This window comes from Hemibagrus wyckioides, linkage group LG26, assembly GCF_019097595.1.
Source record: "Hemibagrus wyckioides isolate EC202008001 linkage group LG26, SWU_Hwy_1.0, whole genome shotgun sequence".
Classification (NCBI taxonomy): domain Eukaryota; kingdom Metazoa; phylum Chordata; class Actinopteri; order Siluriformes; family Bagridae; genus Hemibagrus; species Hemibagrus wyckioides.
The window spans coordinates 1,007,220-1,031,253 of NC_080735.1; the positions used below are offsets into that span (position 1 = coordinate 1,007,220).

Below are 24,034 nucleotides of genomic sequence, written 5' to 3' on the forward strand. Positions count from 1 at the left end.
ACTAAATGTAATTAAATGATTAAAATAGATATTATAAGCTATTTAAATCTGACAGTGTAAATTGTATATTTATATAAGTTCAGTAACACATGACAAATTATGAAAAATATTTGGAATCATTCCCAAACAATTAAGGTTTACATTAGTGTTCTCAGGTCATGACCAGTGGACTTGTACCTGAAATTCTAGATGTGACGTGACCATAACAAATTGCTGGACTAATTATTATAGGAACAAACTGAACAAAATGAATTACCTTTAAAAACAACTATTCTAACATATTATTTCTAATAAATCTGTTCTCCATTACTTTATCCTATAACAGAACAGTCAGTGTATTTTTTTCCCCCAGTGCTCCACCTTTCCTTTATGACACTCTCTGTTTCAGTAAGATATCTTTGTAAAGACCAATTTATACTGTACTGGATTTGTTTTCCATGTGGAGATGTGTCAAGTAATTATTACAGGAGAATCTTCAGAATTTTCACATAAATCCTCACTTCCTGTCATTTTTACATAATTTTACCTTCTATAAACTAAACAGTAGCCGTAAACCTGGGTAATATAGTCAAGTCAAGTGGTTTTTTATTGTCATAACTCTATTTAGCTTGTATACATTGAAGTGAAACTGTGTACACTACATGGCCAAAGGTTTGTGGACACATAACCATCACACCCATATTTGTTCCTTCCCCTAAACCAGGGGTGCCTAATCTTATCCTCAAAGGGCCAGTGTGGGTGCAGGTTATCATTCCAGTCAAGCAGGAGCTACACCTGATTCCACCTGTTAAATCAACCGATCTTGGCTTTCAGTAAACTCAGGTGTGGCTTCTGCTCAGTTGGAATGAAAACCTGCACCCACACCTTTGTGGATAAGATTTGACAACCCTGCCCTAATCTCTTGTCTCCAAATTGGAAGCAATTCTATATAGAATGTAATTTTTTCTGTAGCATTACCCTTCACTAAAACTAAGAGGCCCAAACCAGTTCCAGCAGCATAGAGTTCAGAGTCCAGAGGAGTCAAGCTTTTTATAACAACAAATGGGAATAAATCTGGAAGGTGATATTTAACAAGCACAAATTGGTGTGATGGTCAGGTATCCACAGTCTTTTGGACACATAGTGTACACTTTACTCCATCTGAATAGAAATGTTGGCAAAGATTGCATTATATTAGTGTGTAAATAAGGTTTTGTGCCTTTTGTTCAGTATAAAGGAACTCCAGGAAGCACATTCTTCTTTTCTGTTGTCTGCTGTAGAAGTTTTATGAAATAAAGAAATTTTTTAAAGGGACGTGTCAGAGACACAATGCTTCTGGGGATTTTAAGCAAGTTATTGAGTAGCATGTCCACCACAAGACCTCTGAAGGTGTGCTGTGGTATGTGGCATAAAGACGTTAGCAGCAGATCCTGTATTTTTTTTTTGTATTTTTACGTCCTGCAAGGTGAGAGGTGGATCCTCTGTGGATCTGACTTGGTTGTCCCGTGTCCATTGGATTGACATCTGGGGAATTTGGAGGTCTATTTATGGCAGTCATCAGGGGCCTTCATGGACACTCTAACTAGTCACAACCTAATGGAATTCTTCTTTCTCAATTCCACACTAAAACAGCATTTACAATATTAATTACCGCTGCTAATGATTTCCAGTTTCATTCACTTAATAAGTTCCATTTTTTCTGCCGTGCCTCAACCCTCAAAGATTTCCATACACTCTGATTTGTAAAGTAGGAGGACATGGTGTGAGTTAAGTCCACAAGTTTAAAAGCAGATAAACAGTAACTCAGTTTATCAGATACAGCACAACATCTCTGGAGGACACTGAAATTTAGAAAAGCTACAACACTAATAGTTTATCTCCTAATTTTCAGGTATGATTCTACATTAATACTAAAGTTATTTTATTTCCTACAACAATATGAGAAAATGTTTTGTAGAGCTAAAGAGTTAAAAAGAGAGTCATGGAATGAGGCTTTAGAAACACAGACTACAGCATATGGATCAGAATCACTGATAAATTTACAGTGTAGAGTTTAATGTGATGTGATGTTAATCAGATATTAAAAAAATTAGATGAAAACATTCATAATTCCTTTTAAGTAACTTAGTGTTAAATTATGGTTCAATTAATTAAACCTTTTTGCTTCTTAATCCATTCAAGTGTTGTAGCACATATTAAAATAAACCTACAATATTTAGTGTATAATAGTTTTTAAAATTTGATAAATAGCATAAATACAAAAAAATCACACATCCTGTTAGAAACAACAAAACTTGGATTGTTTCTAAACAATTTTATCCTGATATGACTCATGATTAGATAGATTAGATTAGACAGATTAGATTAGATTAGATTAGATTAGATTAGATTAGATTAGATTAGATAGATTTAACTCTTCATTCACTTCATCATTTGTTCTCTCTTCTTGAACATTTACTTCACGATTCTCTGTTACAAAATTAGTGTGTTATTACCAACAGGAGTATATTACTGATCATGTGTATATTGCTCTTAATACTAACACTGTTTCCTGTTTTACATACTTCTAATAGAGAAAAGATATTGATGATCAATTATTTATTATTGAATACCCCCCTGTAGTGATTTGTATTAAACTTCATATATAATTGTGATGGTTCTGACAGATGGGGGTTTGGGTTGGGTGTAGGAGGTAGTTTAAAGAAAACTGGAGGTAGGCTTGCTGAACTCACAAAAAAGGTGCTCTTTATTATTGCATCGCTCTATTACATGCACACATGCAGCTCTGTGTGCTCCGCTCTCTATCTCCGGCTTTCTCTTCTCCCAGTTATGACTCTCCTGCAACACTGCAACAGAGAAGTCCAATTAAGTTAGTCCAATTAATCACAGGTCCTTAACCACTTATCCCCTTTGGCTCAACTCTCCATTTACAAACCGCTGCTTGACCCCATACCTGCTTCCACAATAATCATATGTAGTGATGTGGTACTTACATTTATCAATTTGCAGAAGTCACTGTTTTGATCTGGACTGCTGAGGGATTTTAATCACTTCTTTTTTTTAGACAGTTTCCCAAAAAACACATCTATGATGGAGCAGCGTCTGTTCATACTCCTGTTTTTCACAGGTGAGAGATGTATGTGTGTTTTCAGTGAGCTGCTCAATGTGTAGAATGTTTAAAATGCAGACTTTATTTTATTTACAATTTATTTATTAACCACACTGCCTGATAAAGGCCAGATCTTATAACAAGAATTGTAATATTTAGGAATCACAATGCATAATAGATAGTTACAGACACACTGACTTTAGGTAAAATTATCATTTTATATTTTTCACCTAAGAAAAAAGATCTTTCATACTGGAAAGTTAACATTTAAATTAATTGAAATTAGATTTATTAATTTCTGTGCTAACCTGTACAAATGCTTAAATCCATTTCCACAGCAGTTGTCCCTCTCGTCCTATCTGTCCCTCGTAAGTATTATCTGATCCAGCAGGGAAAAACATGGAGTAATGCTAAGGCTTACTGTCGAGCCACACACAAGGACCTGGCCATCATAACAAGTAATGAGGAACTGGTTCGACTGCAGAATGAAGCACAGAGATACCGGTTCAGTGCCAATGCTTGGATTGGACTGTACAATAACTACAACAACTGGATCTGGTCCATTGGAAGTGAGCCACTTGGAAGTTTGAGGCTATGGAGTTTAGGCGAGCCCAACAACTATGGTGGAAGTGAAGCTTGTGGTTCAATAACTCCAACTGGTTGGAATGATATGCCTTGTGGATTTGCATTGCCGTCTGTGTGCTTTGATGGTAAACAGCATATGTTTAACAATTTCACCATAGGAATGGTTATCTGATTAAAACATTTCAGGTCATGTGTTCTCATTAAAATCAATAGTAGCAAAAATCATGAACACCAAACAGACAAAAAACAACTGGCCATTATGAACTTTAACAGTTTGTGGACTTGTACAAATGATGGACTGTTCTTTGTTTTAGCATGTTATGTAACCTTTCATCCAAGAGACCATACATTTAACTTATAATTAATATGTGTGGTAATCATGTGTTGTGGTTTTCATTTCACAGCCAGTAAAACAGGAAATAATAGTTACATTTACATCTCTACTACAATGTCATGGGCTGGAGCTCAGGCATACTGCAGACAGCATTATACAGATCTGGTCAGTATTAAAGATCCAACAGAAAACTCAGTTATAGCGGCAATGGTCTCTGGGTACACCTGGTTTGGTCTGTACAGAGATGGCTGGAGGTGGACAGATCAAACCATCTTCTCTACCGTCAGCTGGTTGTCTGGACAACCTGATAATGCCCTGTGGAATGCAGGCTGTGGATTTTTAAGTAACAGTCGGGCTGCCGTTGCACAGTGCTCAACCATAATGCCTTTCTTCTGTTTCTCATGTGAGTTATAGTTTTATTTATATTCAGTCTTTTATTAGGTAAATTTATACTGATTTTAAAATGTTAGTTTAATTATGTGTTCATGTTTGTGTTTGAATGAGTCTTTACATTTCTACATTTAGTTATCACAGAAAAACAACAAATAGTAAAGGTGAAGGTACAGTCCAATCAGGATGTGAATGATCCTCAAATAAAGGTGGCCATCTTGGAGAAGGTGTGTTTCATCCTTCAGATCTCAGTTATGTACTCTGTCCTCATTACTGCAGCCAGAACCTGAGTCACTTCATCAACCCCTGACACATAGACACTGAACTGTAATCTGAATCTCACTGTTTCTGTTCAGTTTCTCTAGCTTTTTACAGTTTTAATAGGAGATCAGTGTCTTTATCTTGCATTCTTAATAACAAATGTCATATTCTGTTTATTAGATCAAGCAGAAAGTTAAGGACCATGGAATGACAGAGAACATCACAGTAAAATGGAGAGAGGAATCAGATGGTACGGTGTTTCACAAGGAGAAAGAAGAGCTCTAAATCTTGTATCTGAATCTCAAATCGTAGTGCAATTTTTCATTTATTGTCTAGGATTTTTCTTTAGACTAAATGTACTAAATCAAGAGCTACTTCTTCAGTTTTGCATATACACTATTGTTGTAGCTAAGATGTAATGAAAGTCTCAATCATGATTGTACACATTATTTATATACTCACTTCAAATTACATAGAGAACAACTTACACTTGTATGGCACTTGTATAGATGTTATAATTGTTTTCCTCATTATAACCATTAAATAACTATTCTATTGGGGATGAAGTAGAACCTGCAGATTATGTGATGTAAGAACAGTGTAGATTTTCCCCTTCTATCTTTCCTGTTTCCATTTGAGATCCATCTTCAGGAGTTCCACTGGGGTTTGAAGCTCTCTGTATAGATGTTCTGAAAAAAATCTTGATCTGTAAATCCTCAAGAAAAATAAAATTCTTTTCAAAGCTCCTTCAAAGTATCCGTCATGACATGCTCCATTCTGCAATCACATGTTGATATATATGTACAGCGGGTAAAATAATTATTGAATACGACACCTTTTTTTCTCAGTAAATATATTTTTAAAGGTGCTATTGACATAAGATTTTCACCAGATGTTGGTAACAACCCATTCAATTGTGGGAAATTTCTGAAACTTATACTTGTCTTATACCTAATCATTAAGTATGTTTGATTTTAATCAGTAAGGGAAGGTTAATGCTAATTTTAATTCTAATTTTAATAATTTTGAATACTTTCTTTTAATCCTTAGGATAGATCTGAGTCAGGTTTAATCATTAAGACATGAACAAAGAGATTAGATAAATTGTTTAATCATAGATAATGATTAAGGATAAAGTGGTTAATCATTAGATTCATTCAGTTATGTTTAATCATATGATGATTTTCATTTTGGTAATCAGTACTTACTTTCATTGTTAATCACCGACGTGTTGCCTAACTAATTAGCATCTCTAATTTATTGATTATTTGATAATAATCATAGTTATTTGATTACTTGGTTATCTAATAATTCTTTCACTATTAAGCACCTGCCATAATCATTAGTCAACAGGTAAGCTTATGACAAATAGATAAAATTAGCACAAACGTAGACGTAGAAGTTATAGGACAAAAAAAATATATAAAATCATAAAAATAGAGATGAGCAAAACTGGCTTATTCTCGAACTTTCTGACTTTGGCGTAAAGATCACAAGGACATAGGCTAGCACATCGTACCATATCACGGTGTTGGCTCCACTGAGACCGAAAAAACATGTTGACGAAGTTCAGAATCCTTGGGCTTAAGGGCGAGAACACCATAACAGTCTTATTTGACCCAATTCTGACTAGAGTGTTTATTTTAGGAAAATTAAAGTTAAAACTACCCTTATATAATGTACAGGTGTTATATCATGTCTTATTATCTTCTGAAAATAAAAAGTAGCTTACCGTAGCAAGTGGAAAGTTGGTAAAACTCCTTGTGGCATAAGTAAGAACAAAACAATAGGCACTGAGATGGGAGGGGGTTTGGAGAAGATGTTATTGAAGCGCCAGCAAAATATTATTGCAGTGGCGGATGTTAATGTGGGCATGGGGACACAACACACCGAGTAAGTGTAATGGAAAAGCACAGACTTTAATAGAGAGGATTTAGAAACTTAATTAAATTAAATTAAATTAAATTAAATTAAATTAAATTAAATTAAATTAAATTAAATTAAATTAAATTAAATTAAATTAAATTAAATTAAATTAAATTAAATTAAAATAAACTGACTACTCCTAGCCTAAATAAATAAACAATAAACAAACTCAACGTAAACCAACCTAAACTACGCACAGAGCTATTTTGCCCTTTTATTTTTACCTTATTAGCAGTATTACTTGGGTAACCTGATGTAAATTAAGGATAGTGCTCGCGCCCTAAATAGTGGGAATACATAGAATGGTGTAAATGTAAATGTGATAATAAAAATAGTGGTACAGTCCTCAGATTTCTAATAAATGTCAGTCAGTCACCTTGAACTACACAGGAACAACCACAACGAATACATGGAACATGTGGGTGAATGTTGAATTAAAGGTGTAAGGGGTATAATGACATAAATGTGTTTTTTGGGCTAAATAAGGTTTAATAGAAGTTAGATAGATCAACAATATGTGTCAATATTAAAACTTGTGACCCATAGAGTCTATGAAGGCCATAGAAAGGTGGGGCTGTTTTTCAGAGGGAATAATGGGTGAATGTCAAAACAATCCATAGAAAAATAGAATCCAGCAAGGTTAGGCAGCTGGGCTAAAGGGTATATATACTGGGGGATTTGTGAAGGGGGGTGTACTTGACTGCATCGATTCATGAATCCGTGTATTTGAGTGCCAGTTTCAGTGATATTTTTCTAAATAAAACCGGTTGCTTTTTCTCATCCAAGCCTGGAGAAGTTCTTTATTTCTTTGGTTTTCTGCAAATTTCTAATTTGAACTACACAACTATTAGATTATACTGGTAATTGGAGAAGGCTCTAGGACCACCCTGTGGTGTCCGCCTGGAGGGAGGCTCTGGGTTCCGACACAATCCACACATATGAAGAAATCAAGCCATAGAAGCCTGTGTCATTTCACATTATTACACATGGAAAAAGTATTGAACACACTTAATGAAATTTATTTAATATTTTGTACAAAAGCCTTTGTCAGTAAAGATGCCTACCGTATGGAGAAACTAGTTGCATGCATTGCTCAGGTGTGATTTTGGCCCATTCTTCCACACAAACAGTCTTCAAATCTTGGCCTCTTCTGTGAACTCTGACCTTTAGTTCTTTCCATAGATTTTCAATTGGATTCAAGTCAGGTGATTGACTAGGCCATTCTAGCAGCTTTAATTTCTTTCTCTGAAACCATTCGAGAGTTTCCTTGGCTGTGTGTTTGGGATCATTGTCTTGCTGAAATGTCCACCCTTGTTTCATCTTCATCATCCTAGCAGATGGCAGATTTTCATCAAGCATGTCTTGGTACATTTTTCTATTCATCCTATCTTTAATTATAGGACGTTTGCCAGTACTGTATGCTGAAAAACAGCCCCCCACCATGATGTTCCCTCCTCCAAACTTCACTCTTGGTGTTTTTGGGGTGATGTCATGGCTCAATCAAGTTCTGAACACAGGAGGGAGCACTCTCCTGAGTTTTGAGCACACTTCCGGCAGGCCGACCGGATATATCAGCAGAGCGTTCATTGTGTTAATTGCGAAGTATTGTTCCTAGTTGACGTACCAAGCCTTAGCCTCATGCAAATATTGTGTTGGATTACTGTGTTTTTGACCTTTTTCCTGATCTCTCTCATTTTGCCTTTTTGTGTAGCGTTTATTGGACTTGTTTGCTGATTTTTAGTTTTCCCGTTTTTTTGACTTCTGCCTGTTTTTTGACCTTGCCTTTTGCCTGCTGTTGTTTAATAAAGCTGCTCATGGAGTCTACTACTTCCACCTCAAGTGTTACTTCCTCACAGAATACTTTGCCTGAGATGACTCCAGTGGATTTACAAGCCATCATCGTCCAGCAAGGTGCAATGATTTGTGCATTTCAAGATCAAGTGGAGGAGCTGCAAACGGAAAACGAACAGCTTCAACAGCTAGCAGTCCAGGCTAGAAAAATTCGATGGCTTAGTTGATGGATTTTTGTGGCTTTATTCGTCAGTGTGATAATTTCTTCATACACCAGCCTGACGCTTACGCCTACAATACCATGAAATGGGCATTCATGCTATCCCTCCTCACTGGGAGAGTCTAAGACTGGGCTTCCACTGTTTGGGATTTAGATCCACAGGTTAAAACGTCATTCGCTAATTTTGCAGGACTGATTGTTTGAAGTCAGAAGTGTTTGAATACCCCGCTGGGGAAAAGGAGGTGTCTGTTCAACTTCTGGAGCTACGTCAAGGATCCAAAACTGCCGCTAACTATGCTATAAGATTTTGCACCCTCGCTGCTCAATCCAGCTGGAATGACGCTGCTCTAGGGGCTGTTTTTCTGGAGGGCCTTAACCCTGCTCTCCAGGCTGAGATGGCCTGTCATCAAACTAACACCACTCTCTCCCAGTACATTTCAACGGCCATCCAATTGGACAATCTCCACCGGCAGCATCCTGCTAACACCCACACATGCTCCCTAGCTCCTGGTCACACCGAGATTCAACTGCCCAGAGAGGAGTACATCGAACCCATGCAACTCTGACATTTTTGTGTATCTGAAAAGGAGCGCCAGCATCGCATCCAAATGCCGCTTTGCTTCTACTGTGGTCAAGATCCATAGGTGCCCTGAGCGGCCATCTAAGTCTCAGGTGGGTGAGAATTCACTCCTGTTTAGTTTTTCCCTGCCTGTTATGTTATGCTTTGCTCATAAGAGTTTATCTGTCTCAGCATTAATAGATTCTGGAGCAGCAGTTAATATTATTGATAGCAAGCTGGTCGAGGAGTTATGCCTTCCCACTCTCCCGTGTGTCCCACCTTATCACATCACCACCATCAACAGTCAGCCCATCGGAAAGGGTTTTCTCACACACCAAACCAAACTTCTGGAGTAACAAGTGGGATTATTTCATCATGAATAGCTGGCATTCTACATCACCGATCCTCCCCTGCTAATCCCATTGTACTGGGCTTTCCATGGTTATGACTACATGACCCCCAAATATCCTGGAAATTGGGTAAATTAATAAGATGGTCCCATCAATGCCAGGACTTGTGCTTCTTCCATGCTATTTCTCATCTCTGTTTTACCATGTCTGTCGAAAGCCCTGAAACCTCAGTTCCTGCCACATATCCAAGTGAATATGAGCACTTAAAAGAAGTTTTCAGTAAAGAAAGGGCAGCCAGTCTTCCGCCACATCGCCCATGGGACTGTGCTATAAATCTATTAAAGGATACTATGCCTCCCAAGAGACAGATTTACTCCCTATCACTACCTGAAATGAAAGCTATGGATGAATACATTGATGAAGCACTGGCTACTGGATAGATTTAACCTTCTACCTCCCCCATGGCTGCAGGTTTCTTCTTTGTGAGGAAAAAGGACGATGGACTCTGCCCATGCATAGACTATAGGGGCCTATCATGATTCACTACCCTTACCCTTTACCTCTCGTACCTACAGCTCTCGAACAACTGCGAGGGGCCAAGATTTTTACCAAGCTGCATTTACGTAGTGCTTATAATTTGGTTCGCATCAAAAAGAGTGATGAGTGGAAGACTGTCTTTCACACAGCTAGGGGGCACTACGAGTACCTAGTAATGCCTTATGGACTTACCAAAGCCCCAGCTGTGTTCCAATCCCTCTTCGTTGATCCCATTAATGAAGATTCCATGACGTAATCAACAAATTTGTCATGGTTTACATTGACGATATTTTGATCTACTCCACTTCTTTTGACAAGCATGTGGGTCATGTACGGACAGTTCTTAACTGCTTGTTATGCAAATCACCTGTATGTGAAACCTGAGAAGTGCAAGTTTCATCAGTCTACAATTACATTCCTGGGGTATGTGATTTCATCAAAGGGAGTAGAAGTGGACCAAACTAAAGTTCATGCCGACACTAGGTGGCTTGAGCCAAACATCATTAAGGAGCTGCAACGGTTTCTGGGGTTCACCAACTTTTATCACCAGTTTATCTGCAACTATAGCACCATTGCTGGTCCGTTGACATCATTACTGACGGGTAAACCCAAAAAGCTAATATGGACAGACATGGCCAGTAACACCTTTTCTAAGTTGAAGGAAAGTTTCACTACTGCCCCTATCCTTCAACACCCTGATCTGGAACTTCCTATTGTGGTAGAGGTGGATGCATCCAACGGTGGTATAGGCACAGTGATGTCTCAGTGACATGGGGACCCTGGTAAACTTCATCCATGTGCCTTCTACTCCCGAAAGTTAAATTCTGCTGAAGCCAACTATGATGTAGACAATAAGGAACTATTATCCATCAAAGTGGCATTAGAGGAGTAGAGACACTGGATTGAGGGGGCACGCCACCCGTTTGTCTTACTCACTGACCACTGCAATTTGGAATACCTCCATAGTGCCAAGCGTCTGAATCCTCACCAGGCTCAGTGGGCCTTGTTCTTTACCAGGTTCCAGTTCTCCATTACCTACTGCACTGGTTCTAAGAACAGCAAAGTGGACGCTTTATCCCGACAGTTTGAAACCATACATCCTCCCTCTCACCCTGAAAACATTATTCCACACACTGCCATTTTAGCTCCTGTCCAGTGGAACTTGATTAAAGAAATCCAGCAGGCGCATGTTGAGGAACCTCCTCCCACGAACTGCCCACAGAATCTACTTTACATGCCCACCACACTACGTCCATGTGTCACACAATGGGTTCATGACTCGCTCAGTTCAGGGAGGCACCCAGGCATCCACAGAAACTACAAAGGTTTCGGTGGCCCTCACTAAGACAGGATGTTGAAAGGTTTGTCAAGTCTTGTTCTACATGCGCCCAGTCTCGTACTAATCACAGCTCCTGGATGGGCTACTTGAAACTCTACATGTACCCCAAAGACCCTGGTCACATATCGCTACTGATTTCCTTACTGATCTGCCTAGCTCTAATGGTTTTACTACCGTCATGGTCATCATCGACCGTTTCTCTAAGGCCTGTAAACTGACTCCCATGAAGGGATTACCCACTGCCATAGAAACTGCTAAAACTATCTTTAAACATGTTTTTTGGAACTCCAGATTATTGGAGGATATAGTGTCCGATCGTGGGCCTCAGTTGACTAAGTGTGGAGATCATTTTGTACACAGTTGGAGATTAACATAAGCTTAAGTTCTGGATATCATCCTCAGTCTAACGGCCAGGCAGAGCGGCTAAACCAGGAGATCGGACGATTCCTCAGATCATACTGTAGTAGAAATCAGCATCGCTGGAGTGAGCTCTTACTCTGGGCTGAGTACACACAAAACTCCCTCACACATTCATCTACAGGACTTACTCAGTTTCAGTGTGTTCTGGGGTATCAACCTCCTTTATATCTCTGTTTGGGAGAACCATCTGATGTGCCTGCGGTTGATGACTGGTTTGAACACTGTCAGGAAATCTGGGAATCTGGGGACTTCCGGCTAATTGACATCATCATCAACACCCTGCCTACTGGGTGGAACAGAGTGTGTGGGTATCAATTCGTAACTTGAGACTTCGACTTCCCTGTTGTAAACTCAGCCCCAAGTTTATAGGTCCTTTTAAAATCCTACATCAAGTGAACCCTGTCACCTATCATCTCCAATTACCTGCAACATATTGTATCTGTCCCACCTTCCACGTGTCCCTCCTGAAGCCGGTGCTTGAACCTGACCATGACAATAGTGCCACTACTGATCCTCCTCCTCCTCTGGAAATAGACGGGGCCCCAGTCTCAACTCCCAACGTGTCAGGAATCAGCTCCAATATCTAGTAATTTCACTGTTATACATTCTGTTGTACATTCTGGTATAATATAATATTTTCTCACTGTGTAATATAATTAAGATTACACCTAGTTTTTTTTTTTATCTATCTGTCTATCTATTTATATATATTTATATATACTTTATTTATACATATCATATACTATCTGTATATACACTGTATATTATCTGTTACTATTGTACATGCATTATACATAATGCACACATTTTTTAGCACAATTATAATTACACCTGTCACTTTATCTGCTGTAAATACTACCTGCACATAGTTTTCTATGCACGCTCTAACATAGCCTTATTTATTGATGTACATATTTACATATTTATCTGCACTTGTTCATTTGCACAATTTCTACTTTTTCTACTATCTACTACATCTGCACTTCTGGTAGATGCTAAACAGCATTTCATTGCTATGTACTTGTACTTTGCAATGACAATAAAGTTGTATCTATCTATCTATTTAGTAGACTGGGAGGGCTACGGTCCTTAGGAGCGCTCATGGGTCGCAGAGGCCAACATATTAGATCCTTCCCTGACAGAGGAGTTTCACCATGCTTACCCTAATAAGCCCACTCCACGTTCCCGGGGCTGCCCTCGGCGTAGAACACTGGGAGGTCTTCCTAGAGGGGGGGCTCTGTCATGGGTCAATCAAATTCTAAACACAGGAGGGAGCCCTCTCCCGAGTTTTGAGCACACTTTCAGCGGGCCGACCAGATATATAAGCAGAGCGTTGAAAGAGTTCAATTTCTGGTCTCATCTGACCAGACTACATTCTCCCAGTATTTCACAGGCTTGTCCAAATGTGCAGCAAACTTTAAATGAGCTTCAACATGCTTTTTCTCCAGCAATGGAGTCTTGCATGGTGAACATGCATACAGGCCATAGCAGCTGAGTGCATTACTTATTGTTTTCTACCTGTTAATTCCAGGTGTTTCGAAAGTGCCCAAAGCATGACAGTGCCCCGTGCAGGCGTGCCTTCTTCTTATAGTGCATCCTGGTGGCATGTGTTCCCCAGGTATGTGGCGCACCATCCATGTGATGTAAAAGAAAACATGATTCATCAAACCAGGCCACCTTCTTCCATTGCTCCGTGGTCTGGTTCTGATGCTCACATGCCCATTGTTGGCACTTTTGGCAGTGCACAGGGGTCAGCAACAAACTGTGATGCACTGTATATCCTGAGACGCTCTAATCCAGTCATCTAGCCATCACAATTTGGCCCTTGTCAAACTTGCTCAAATCCTTGCACTAGCCCATTTTCCCTGCTTTTAGCACATCAGCTTTGAGGACAAAATGTTCATTTGCTGCCTAATATATCCCACTAACAGGTGCCATGATGAGGAGATAATCAGTGTTAAGAACTAACCACAGATCTTCTGTGGATGTTGTCTGCCTCACATCCTTCTGTCTCTTCAAACTTGTTCAAATCCTTCCACTAGCCCATTTTTCCTGCTTGTAGCACATCAGCTAATAATATTTTGATAATGATATTTTACTTTCCCTTGATTCTGGTTCATGCTGTATTTTAATCATGCTTGATTTAAATGCAGCATTTGATACAATTGATCATTACATCCTTCTTCAAAGACTTGATCAAGTAGCTGGTTTTCAGGGATCTGTGCTGAATTGGTTTGCTTCCTTCAGTTATATTTTTCAGAAACATTATTTATCTTATCATTTTTATGCAGACACTCAGCTTTATTTTCCTGTTAAAAACAAATATTCAATGTCTAATCTGTTTGCATGTCTTCAGAACATTAAATGGTGGATGGACCTATCATTATTTAAATGTATTTCTTACAGTTAAATAATGATAAATCTGAAATAATGATTTTTGGTCCAACAACTGTGTCTTCTGGCGTTGTCAAACAGCTTGGCCCCCGTCATCAAATGTACACGACAGTGTATGAAATCTTGGTATTGTCTTTGATCCTACGTTGTTTTTTGATAAGCAGATTAGTACCGTTCTGAAAAGTAGATTCTTTCAATTAAGATCAATTGCTAGAATCAAAAAGATGCTTTCCATGAAGGACCTTCAAACTGTAATTCATGTGTTTATAACTTCAAGGTTGGATTACTGCAACTATCTTTATTTGGGTTTACCTAAATCATCTTTGGACCAATTGCAGTTGGTGCAAAATGCGGCAGCCAGATTATTGACTGGCACCAGAAAACATGAGCACATTACCCCAGTACTCGCCTCTCTACACTGGCTCCTGGGCAAATTCCGTGTTGATTTTAAGATTTTGCTCTTTGTTTTTAAAGCTTTACATGGTTGTGCTCCCCAATATATTTGTAATCTCCTCATTCCACTTTCCACCTCTATATCTCTTCGGTCATCTAGTCAACTTCTTCTATCATTCCCTCGTTCACATTTTAAAATTAAAGGCGACCAGGCTTTGGAACAGTCTTCCCCTCCACATAAGATCTTCCCCTTCTATTTCTTTGTTCAAGACTGCTTTGAAAACCCATTTTTATTCTGTATGTTTTAATTCGGTGTGAGGGTGTAAATTTTATTTGTCCCTTTATTTGTGTTGATTGGGTATTTTGTTTTATATTTGTTGTACAGCACTTTGGTTGCAACTCCTGTTGTTTCCTGTTGTAAATGTGCTTTATAAATAAACTAAACTAAACTAAACTAAACTAAACTAAACTAAACTAAACTAAACTCTTCATGTAATTCCAGACAGACTTGATGATTTTGAGGTCAGGGCTCTGTGGTCGCCACACCATGATTTACAGAACTCCTTGTTCTTCTGTACACTGAAGATTGTTCTTGATGCTATATTTTCGGGGCCGTTGTCCTGCTGCAGAAGATGCCTCCCTGATGGTAATGCATGATGGCTGCCTGTATCTGCCTGCATTTTTCAGCATTGACAACACTATTCCTAATCACTTTTGGGATGACCTTGAATGCTGAGTCCACACCAGGCATCCTCACCCAAAATCACTGCCGTACCTCACCAATACTCTTAAGGCTGGTGTTACAAACTGTAGCTGAAAGCCTTGCCAGAAGAGTGGAAGTTAGTATAGTTAACAGCAAAAATCTGTAATGGGATATTTTAAAAACACATATGGGCACAGGTGTCCACACAGTATAACACACACATGATGCGCGACTATCGAGGGAGCTGGCTGCGTGTGCTGCAAAACTTTTCCTGTCCATAAACTCTACTAGTTAGTGGAGGCAGAACAAGAGACGAGTGATCCCCTTTCTCTTTCCCTCTCTCCTGACTCGGATTTTCCCACTTTGTCTCTGGGAACTTGTTTTGTGATTTCTCCCAACACAAACGAGGAATTATTGTCTTCACTGGACTCTGAGGAGCTCGATGGAGCTCGAGGAGCTGAGGGCAATGATGAGCGGTATGTCACTGAATTGCTTCTAGAGAAAGCAATCAGTGGCATTAGTGCTGTTGAATTTCATACACTGTTGCTATGCTCATTCTGCATTCGCTTGCTTGTATTTCCAGGCTAGTGCTTGCGCCACATGGCTCGAGGCTGTTGAGGCAGTGTGCTGGATTTGGTTATGGTGATCCCTTTCATCTTGTCAGCTGACTCTAATACCTCCGCCTCGGCTCCAGGAGCTTACTTTGCAATTTCTCCCGTCCTAGATGAGGATATAATGAGCATTGGACTCTGAGGAGCTCTATGTGGGCAACAACAAGCAAACAGCATTTGAATTTCCACTGCATTCTGTGGCATTCAAAAAGCTTCTGGAGGTGATCACACATGCTGTTGCTAAGCTTAGCTTAGTTTGGCATGATGAAAAGTTATTGCTGTTAGCTATAGGCTAGACAATCTCTGACTAACTTCACACTGCCTTTCACCTCCATGCAGGTGCCATTTTTTTCCATACCTCCACACCTCCGTACTGAGCTTACCTGATAAAGGAGCTCATCTCGGGAAGGCTCATCAATAAAGTCTGAACTCTGCCAGGCAAGAAAATTTAGCCCTCTGTGCCACCAAGCAGATGGCCCATGCCATCAGCCATTTCAGGACTGCATTTAGTTGCCACAGAGAGGCAATCTGACAGAGATAAAAGAAAGGAACAAACCTTTCTTTTAGACATACTGATGTCTCTTATGAGCCTGTCCTTCCTTCGCTGCAGTGAGGAGCTAGGGCTAGGCCTGTACCACCGGCACCAGCCTAGCCTGCTGAGGCAAGAAAAGAAGGCTAGTGCAACCTGACCCAACCCATGTAAAATCTGGTGGCTGGCCAGCACTTAGAGGCAGGTTCCCCAGGCAAGAGACAACCATCTCCACCATGTGGGCCAGGAAGGAATCCTAATGCCCAAGGGTTAGGGTTCTCAGAGATGACCCTTTTAGAGCCATTTCTGCTTCTGCCTACTACGCCACTTCTGGTGTTTTGGGGTTCAGCCATGAACCCATGCTCTTGCTCCTTATGTTTTGCAACCTCCTGGATTGCCCCTGCCAGCTTGCTGTTTCAGGGCACTATACGAGGTGAGTACAGCGAGAGGCTAACACCTCTCTCAGACCACCTGGCAGTGTGGAAGCTTCTGCCAGGTACATCACAATGGGTTCTGTGGGAAAAAGCTACAGAATCCAGTTTGTCTCCCATTCTCCTTTTTTCAGGGTGTGCAGCCCACTGTTGTTGGCAAAGACCAAACCGCTTTTTTCTATGAGGAACCTCTCATGTCTGAGAAATGGGCTGTAGTATGCATTCCCCTCCCACATCGAGCCAGCATGTCTTGGCCAATAAGAAGAATAGGAGCTACACCCAATTTTAGGGATGTTAACACTCAAGGTCATTGTGTTGCAGATCAGGTCCGAGGACTGATTTGTGATGATAATCTTCACATATGCATCTTGCCAGAGCACAGGAGACTCCCCTGCTTCACTTTTGGGTTGAAGCGTACCAGTGCCAGGTTCTCCTTTTAGGCCTAGTCTTATTGCTCACCCTCACAGAGTGCATGGAGGCTGTTCTGGCATCATTGTACCCTGGGGCATCCATGTCCTCAATTATCCAGATGACTGGCTCATCTTGGCTCAGTCGAGGGAAGTGGCAGCCAGGCACTGAGATGCCATGCTTGCCCACATGAAGTCCGTATGCCTCAAACCAGTGAAGTGTGTGCTTTCTCCATCTCTGAGAACCACCTTCTGGGGGATAGTTTGATATTCATCCACGATGTAGGCACATCTGTCTCCCACTCTGGGGAATTCCATCCTTTCTGCCATAAAGGTCTGACTTTAAAATCTGACTAGGCCAGTGCCCCTGCAGACACACTTTTTGGGGTCACAAGGGGTATGCATCACAAGCTTTGTACCCTTCTTATGTGGACAGACCCCGGTTTCTCAACTTGGGTCCAACTCTTAGGGCATGTTCTTGTCACAGGACTCTTTCGAAAGATGCCCCCCTCTCGGGCTGGGGAGCAGCCCTAGATGGCCACCCCGCCCATGACATTTAGGAGGGCTCCTGTCTCTCATGGCACACAGATTGCCTGAAAATGGGGGTTATGTTTCTAGTGCTGAAACACTTTCTCCTGAAACTCAGGGGCTACCTTTGGAGGTTCAATCATTAAGGTGGTCTGTGTTTGTGCTCTCTGTTCAGGTTGCTGCACCAGACCTCGCCCTAGGTAGAGACCAGATTTCTCTTTCCACTCCAGAGCACATGATCGGGAAGCAGGCTTCCTGCTGAGGCAGGGGCTGATTAGTACAGTGCTAGAGATCCTGCAGACATGCCTCTTTGAGGGCCTATCACCCTCTACATTGAGGTATATGTGGCAGACATTGCTGTGAGTCACATGCCTGTTCTCGGGTCTCTCACCTCCTGTGCAGTGCCAGGTGGCTGAGGCTTTCCTGTAGACCGTGTCTCCCCTCCTGGGACCTCTAAGTCTTCCTAGCGGGGCTTCTCCAAGCTTCCTTTGATCCAATGGAGTCAGCCTCTGAAGAGTTTCTGACCCTGGAAACGGCTCTGCTATAAGCTGGTCATCTGGCCTTTCTGCAGGCCTTCTGCCCCCACAAGTTGTTGGAGCAGAATAGACTGCACCTGCCATGCCTAGTCCTGATAAGTCCTCTCCCTTTTCATCTGCTTTGGCAGCCACAACAAAAGCAATCCGGTCTCTAAGCAGCATCAATCAACACCTCGCTCAACAAGGTGTATCTAGCCTATCTAGCCTTGTCCAGCATCCTGGCTAGGGGCGTTCCTCCCAGGATGTTTGTGCTGCAGCAGGTTGGTTCTCTCTTTATCAGGTTCTATAACCTGGACTGCACTCCTGGGTCATGGGTCTTACAGGGCTAATGATGATCTGCTGCTGGCTCATTTGTGTTTTTCACCTCCGGGAAAGACATCTCCCAGGGTGTGGTGGCACCCGTATTGGTATTGGCATTCCCATAGCATCAGCCATGATGTAGTGTTGAGTTCCCTTGAAAGAAAATATGTAACCCAGTTCCCTGAGAATGGAATGAGATGCTGCATCACTAGCCACGCCCTAGGTGTCCACTCGCACTTCCTTCAGACAAGTAGAAGCTGGAGTGATGTGACATAGATGCCCTTTTATGGTCTTGCTGGTGCACTCCACTTCTTCATCTGACCTAGCTGAGCCGATAAATCGGCATTATTTCACACAGAGCTTCAGACACAACTTCCACATAGAAGCATTCCCATAGTGTCAACCATTATGCAGCGTCCCACTGCATAGAAGATGCATAGAGGAGTGCCTACAGTGCCTGTCATATGACACAGATGTGTATTGTAGTCCAAATCTGATTGAAGAGTTCAGTTTCTGTAGCCTTTATTCAGCTTTGATAGGAGATTAGTATCATGCATTATTTAATAATAATTAGCTCAAGCAGGAGACCAAGCACAAAAAAAATAAAATAATTCAAGATTAAAGAGTTTTACTGTCATATGTACTAGTACAATGAAATTCTTACTTTGTTTGCTCCTCTCAAAAATGACAGGGTAGAAGAGGGGAACAATTTAGGACAATACTATATATATATATATATATATATATATATATATATATATATATATATATATATATAATACAGTAAAGTGTAAAAAAAAATATAAGTAATAGTAACTTTCAAAAAATAAAGTTATGAAAGAGAAAGAAATTAAAGAACCTGTATCCTAATTGGAAAAACAACTGACATTACAATAACTCTTCACAGTATAAATGTACAGTGCAAGTAGCAATAAAAAGACAATTTTAAATTTTAAATAGTGTTTGAATTGTCCCTGATTATCTGTTATGAGTGTATGATGTTTAAGCAGTAAAAGTGCAGAGTGTCATTGAACAGACGGAATTTACCCTGATGATACAGGTCGAAGTGGCAGTTGGTTTTGACTATTTATCAGTCTAATGATATCCTGTAATGTGTTTCCCTGCCGGTCAAGATACAGTGCTGAGGTACTGTTTATGTCTTTTCAGATTTGATCGACTCTGGGGTGGTGGGGTGCTTCATGGATGAGGAGGCTGCACCACACGGGAAAAAGCACAAGAACACCATGATGCAGAGTGTTCAAAACCAGATAATCTTAAAAATGATAAAGGTTCAATGATAATAATAGAAAACAGATGAACATAATCAAATTGAAGGTGACTATGAGCCTGGGAGTGTAGGTGGATTCTATTCTCAAAGGGCTTACTTTGGCAGCGCTCATGGCTATTCTGGGTGCTTAGTGTGAAATTCATGACCTAGGTTGGGGTTGAGGATGTCATTGGCTGGCGTCCACTATTGTTCTTCGAGGCATTAGCCCTCCCACTCAATCCTGCAGCTTGCCTCTTCAGTGATGGGAATTTAGAATGTTCTTAACTTGGTAGGCTGGCTGGGGTTGGCTGGTGTCTAAGAGACCTGGTAATATTGGCTTTAGATGGAACACATGGAAGGAAGGAGCTATGCACCAATGACTGGGTAGGCCAAGCTTGAATGTAATGGGGTTAATTTCCTACTTAATATGGAAGGGGCCTGTATACCTGGGGTTAAGCTTTTTGCAGGTATAGGGTTGTCCGAGTTCTCTGGTAGCCAGTCACACTCTGTCTCCCAGATGGTACAATGATGTAGGCCACAACAATAATAAGAATATAGTTTACCTTTTATTTATTTTTCTGAATTCTAACAGAGATGTCAGTGTTATATCTGTATAATCAATTACACTTAACGTCTTGTCCAGAGGGTGTGCAAACCTTTGCACTTAGATCTGTCTGTATTGGTCACTGTTTTGGTTTAGTCAGAGTTTTATTAAAAGTAGGACAAAGGGACAGTGTAGTTTGCATAAGCTATTTTGCCTGAAGGAAAACAAATAAACAGCTCACTTTATTATCAAATAGAAAAAAGACAGAGAGGTCAAAGACAAATCAATTCAATACTTGAGCTGTTTCCTAATACCCAGTATGGGAAATTTTATTCTGTAATAAATACAAATAGCCACAGTTCTGACAATTAAAAACCTGGAGTTGGTTATTTGAGATTGTTTTGTTGGGGATGATTATCAGTTTCAAAGTCATGAAATGTGACACAGAATGTAAACAAACACATAACTTTATATTACAAATAACTGTACCAAGAGTAAGCATACATGGGGATAAAGGCAGTGGGCCTAAAACAAACCATGTGGAACACCTAATTTAACCTTAGCATGCATAGAGTTGTCATCATTTACATCTACAAATTGATAATGATCAGTAAAATAAGATCTGAGCCAGAATAGGGCTGTTCCCTTAACTCCAACAACATTTTCTAGTTCATCAAGTGAAATAGTATGATTGATGGTGTCAAAATCTGCACAGGTCAAGCAACACTAGCAAGGAGACAAAATCCTGTACAGTAGTATGTTATTACTTTAACTAGTCCTGCCTCTGTGGTGTGTGCTTAGTGAAACATTCTAAATATTGATCTGATCAAAGTGATGTTATCTAAGGAGTTAGTTATCAGAAGGTCAGGTTTTATATTTATATATATATATATATATATATATATATATATATATATATATATATATATATATATATATATATATATACATATATATACACTATATTGCCAAAAGTATTCGCTCACCCATCCAAATAATCAGAATCAGGTGTTCCAATCACTTCCATGGCCACAGGTGTATAAAATCAAGCACCTAGGCATGCAGACTGTTTTTACAAACATTTGTGAAAGAATGGGTCGCTCTCAGGAGCTCAGTGAATTCCAGCGTGGAACTGTGATAGGATGCCACCTGTGCAACAAATCCAGTCGTGAAATTTCCTCACTCCTAAATATTCCACAGTCAACTGTCAGCTGTATTATAAGAACGTGGAAGTGTTTGGGAACGACAGCAACTCAGCCACGAAGTGGTAGGCCACGTAAACTGACGGAGCGGGGTCAGCGGATGCTGAGGCGCATAGTGCGAAGAGGTCGCCAACTTTCTGCAGAGTCAATCGCTACAGACCTCCAAACTTCATGTGGCCTTCAGATGAGCTCAAGAACAGTGCGCAGAGAGCTTCATGGAATGGGTTTCCATGGCCGAGCAGCTGCATCCAAGCCATACATCACCAAGTGCAATGCAAAGCGTCGGATGCAGTGGTGTAAAGCACGCCGCCACTGGACTCTAGAGCAGTGGAGACGCGTTCTCTGGAGTGACCAATCGCGCTTCTCCATCTGGCAATCTGATGGACGAGTCTGGGTTTGGCGGTTGCCAGAAGAACGGTACTTGTCTGACTGCATTGTGCCAAGTGTAAAGTTTGGTGGAGGGGGGATTATGGTGTGGGGTTGTTTTTCAGGAGCTGGGCTTGGCCCCTTAGTTCCAGTGAAAGGAACTCTGAATGCTTCAGCATACCAAGACATTTTGGACAATTCCATGCTCCCAACTTTGTGGGAACAGTTTGGAGCTGGCCCCTTCCTCTTCCAACATGACTGTGCACCAGTGACCAAAGCAAGGTCCATAAAGACATGGATGACAGAGTCTGGTGTGGATGAACTTGACTGGCCTGCACAGAGTCCTGACCTCAACCCGATAGAACACCTTTGGGATGAATTGGAGTGGAGACTGTGAGCCAGACCTTCTCGTCCAACATCAGTGTGTGACCTCACAAATGCGCTTCTGGAAGAATGGTCAAAAATTCCCATAAACACACTCCTAAACCTTGTGGACAGCCTTCCCAGAAGAGTTGAAGCTGTTATAGCTGCAAAGGGTGGACCGACGTCATATTGAACCCTATGGATTAGGAATGGGATGTCACTTAAGTTCATATGGGAGTCAAGGCAGGTGAGCGAATACTTTTGGCAATATAGTGTATATATATATTCATAGATATACTTATATTCTGAATTTTCTCAGCTAATATTTTAAAATGTTCCATTGAAATAATGAAGTCATTGCTGCTATATATTGGTGCTGTGCATGTTTCAGTGGTGCTCTTATTTCTAGTTGATTATTCTGCAATATTAAATAAAGGTTGTGATTATTAAATAATTATTTAATCTTGTGAATCCCTATCACAACAAATTTATTATACTTATTTTACTTTTCTGAGTATTGTATTATTTGCAGATGATGTATGAGAAATACCCCAGTTGGATCTTCTACAAAACATTTGTATGTTTTCATACCCATCCACATATCCATCTTTGTGCTTGTGAAACTGTGGCTCTGTGATGTAATTCAGGTTTAAATTATATGGATAAATTCTAACAGAGATGTCAATGTAACGAAGGAGCACATGTTAAGTGAGTCTTAAGTAAAGCAGGACAAAGGGATTGAGTGGTTTGCATAAGCCATTTTGCTTGAAGACAAATAAGCAGCTCAGTTCAATCATAATATGTAAAAAGGTCTCTGAAGGTCACAGAAACAAAATAAAAACATAGCAACTAATCATATTTATCAATCTTTTAGTAAGGTTGTGTAACATTCTTTGTGGTAGAATGATATTTTCATCTACTAAATATTATTTCAAAATATATTTCCATTACTTATTTGCCAACAAACATGCATGTTACATAACATCATTTCACCCCTTGAAAAGTGAATTATCTGAAAAGAAAAAAAATTGAAATGAAACGATGTAATTGTCCAGAATTGTGTTGTTTTGCCAAAACACCCTTCCCAATGCCATGTTGGAAAAGCAGGAGCATATGTGAGTATCACTGGAAGAATAATTATGGTACACTTTCGGACTATACAGCACACTGTGTCACAAAACACCAGAGAGGAACCGACAATAGAGTATTTAAACCCCGGAAGGGGTATGTTTATTGACAACGGAAAACGGGTGGAAAGAGGGGGAGTGGAGAATACTCAGCTTTATGGAGGAGACAGAGCCGGAGCTGGAGGGAGATGAAGCCATGCACGGAGGTGAGCTGAGTAATTGCGGAGGAGAAGGAAGTAGCTGTAGCTATGGTGCTAAAGCTAACGAGTGTCCGTGGGATATGGAGCCGGTGTCTAAACGAGACCAGACAGGGAAGAAGTGGCGGGAGTGCTCTTAAATAGGGGAGTGGAGGCGAGAACCTAATGAGGTGCACGTGAACTCAATCAGTATTCGGGAACGTGAGTTCGCTGGTGAGGGCTCGGGTCCGGCGTGCCTGTGACACACTGCAGCTGAAGTACTGGAGCAGTCACTTATCAGACACTAACGCTGATTAAAGTGTTGTTCAGCATTAAAGGAAGATTGCGATGCATCCT

At 40.5% G+C, this 24,034-nt stretch overlaps 1 protein-coding gene and 1 long non-coding RNA gene across 5 annotated transcripts in view; one reads left to right on the forward strand and one right to left on the reverse strand.

The window, feature by feature from the left end:
• The window catches only part of LOC131346454 (uncharacterized), an 83,510-nt gene that overhangs the window by 30,610 nt on the left and 28,866 nt on the right, over nucleotides 1–24,034 (reverse strand). The window lies entirely within an intron of this gene.
• LOC131346452 (C-type mannose receptor 2-like) lies at nucleotides 1,728–5,399 on the forward strand. 4 transcript variants are annotated; one of them, XM_058379888.1, is made up of 6 exons: nucleotides 1,728–1,870; nucleotides 3,044–3,106; nucleotides 3,430–3,798; nucleotides 4,078–4,410; nucleotides 4,533–4,624; nucleotides 4,839–5,399. In XM_058379888.1, exons 2-6 carry the CDS (start codon nucleotides 3,067–3,069, stop codon nucleotides 4,941–4,943), a joined length of 939 nt encoding a protein of 312 aa, XP_058235871.1. In that variant the 5' UTR covers nucleotides 1,728–1,870; nucleotides 3,044–3,066; the 3' UTR covers nucleotides 4,944–5,399. The 4 variants fall into 4 exon arrangements, with proteins under 4 accessions (XP_058235871.1, XP_058235869.1, XP_058235870.1 ...); XM_058379886.1 differs by having other exon boundaries at nucleotides 1,730–1,870; nucleotides 3,427–3,798; XM_058379887.1 differs by having other exon boundaries at nucleotides 1,773–1,870; nucleotides 3,048–3,106; nucleotides 3,427–3,798.

Coding starts and splice junctions, on each gene's coding strand:
- LOC131346452 (XM_058379886.1), top strand. CDS start 3,067: ATGATGGAGCAGCGTCTGTTCATACTCCTGTTTTTCACAG. Junction 4,411..4,532: donor GCCTTTCTTCTGTTTCTCAT/GTGAGTTATAGT, acceptor TTCTACATTTAG/TTATCACAGAAAAACAACAA. Junction 4,625..4,838: donor AGGTGGCCATCTTGGAGAAG/GTGTGTTTCATC, acceptor TCTGTTTATTAG/ATCAAGCAGAAAGTTAAGGA.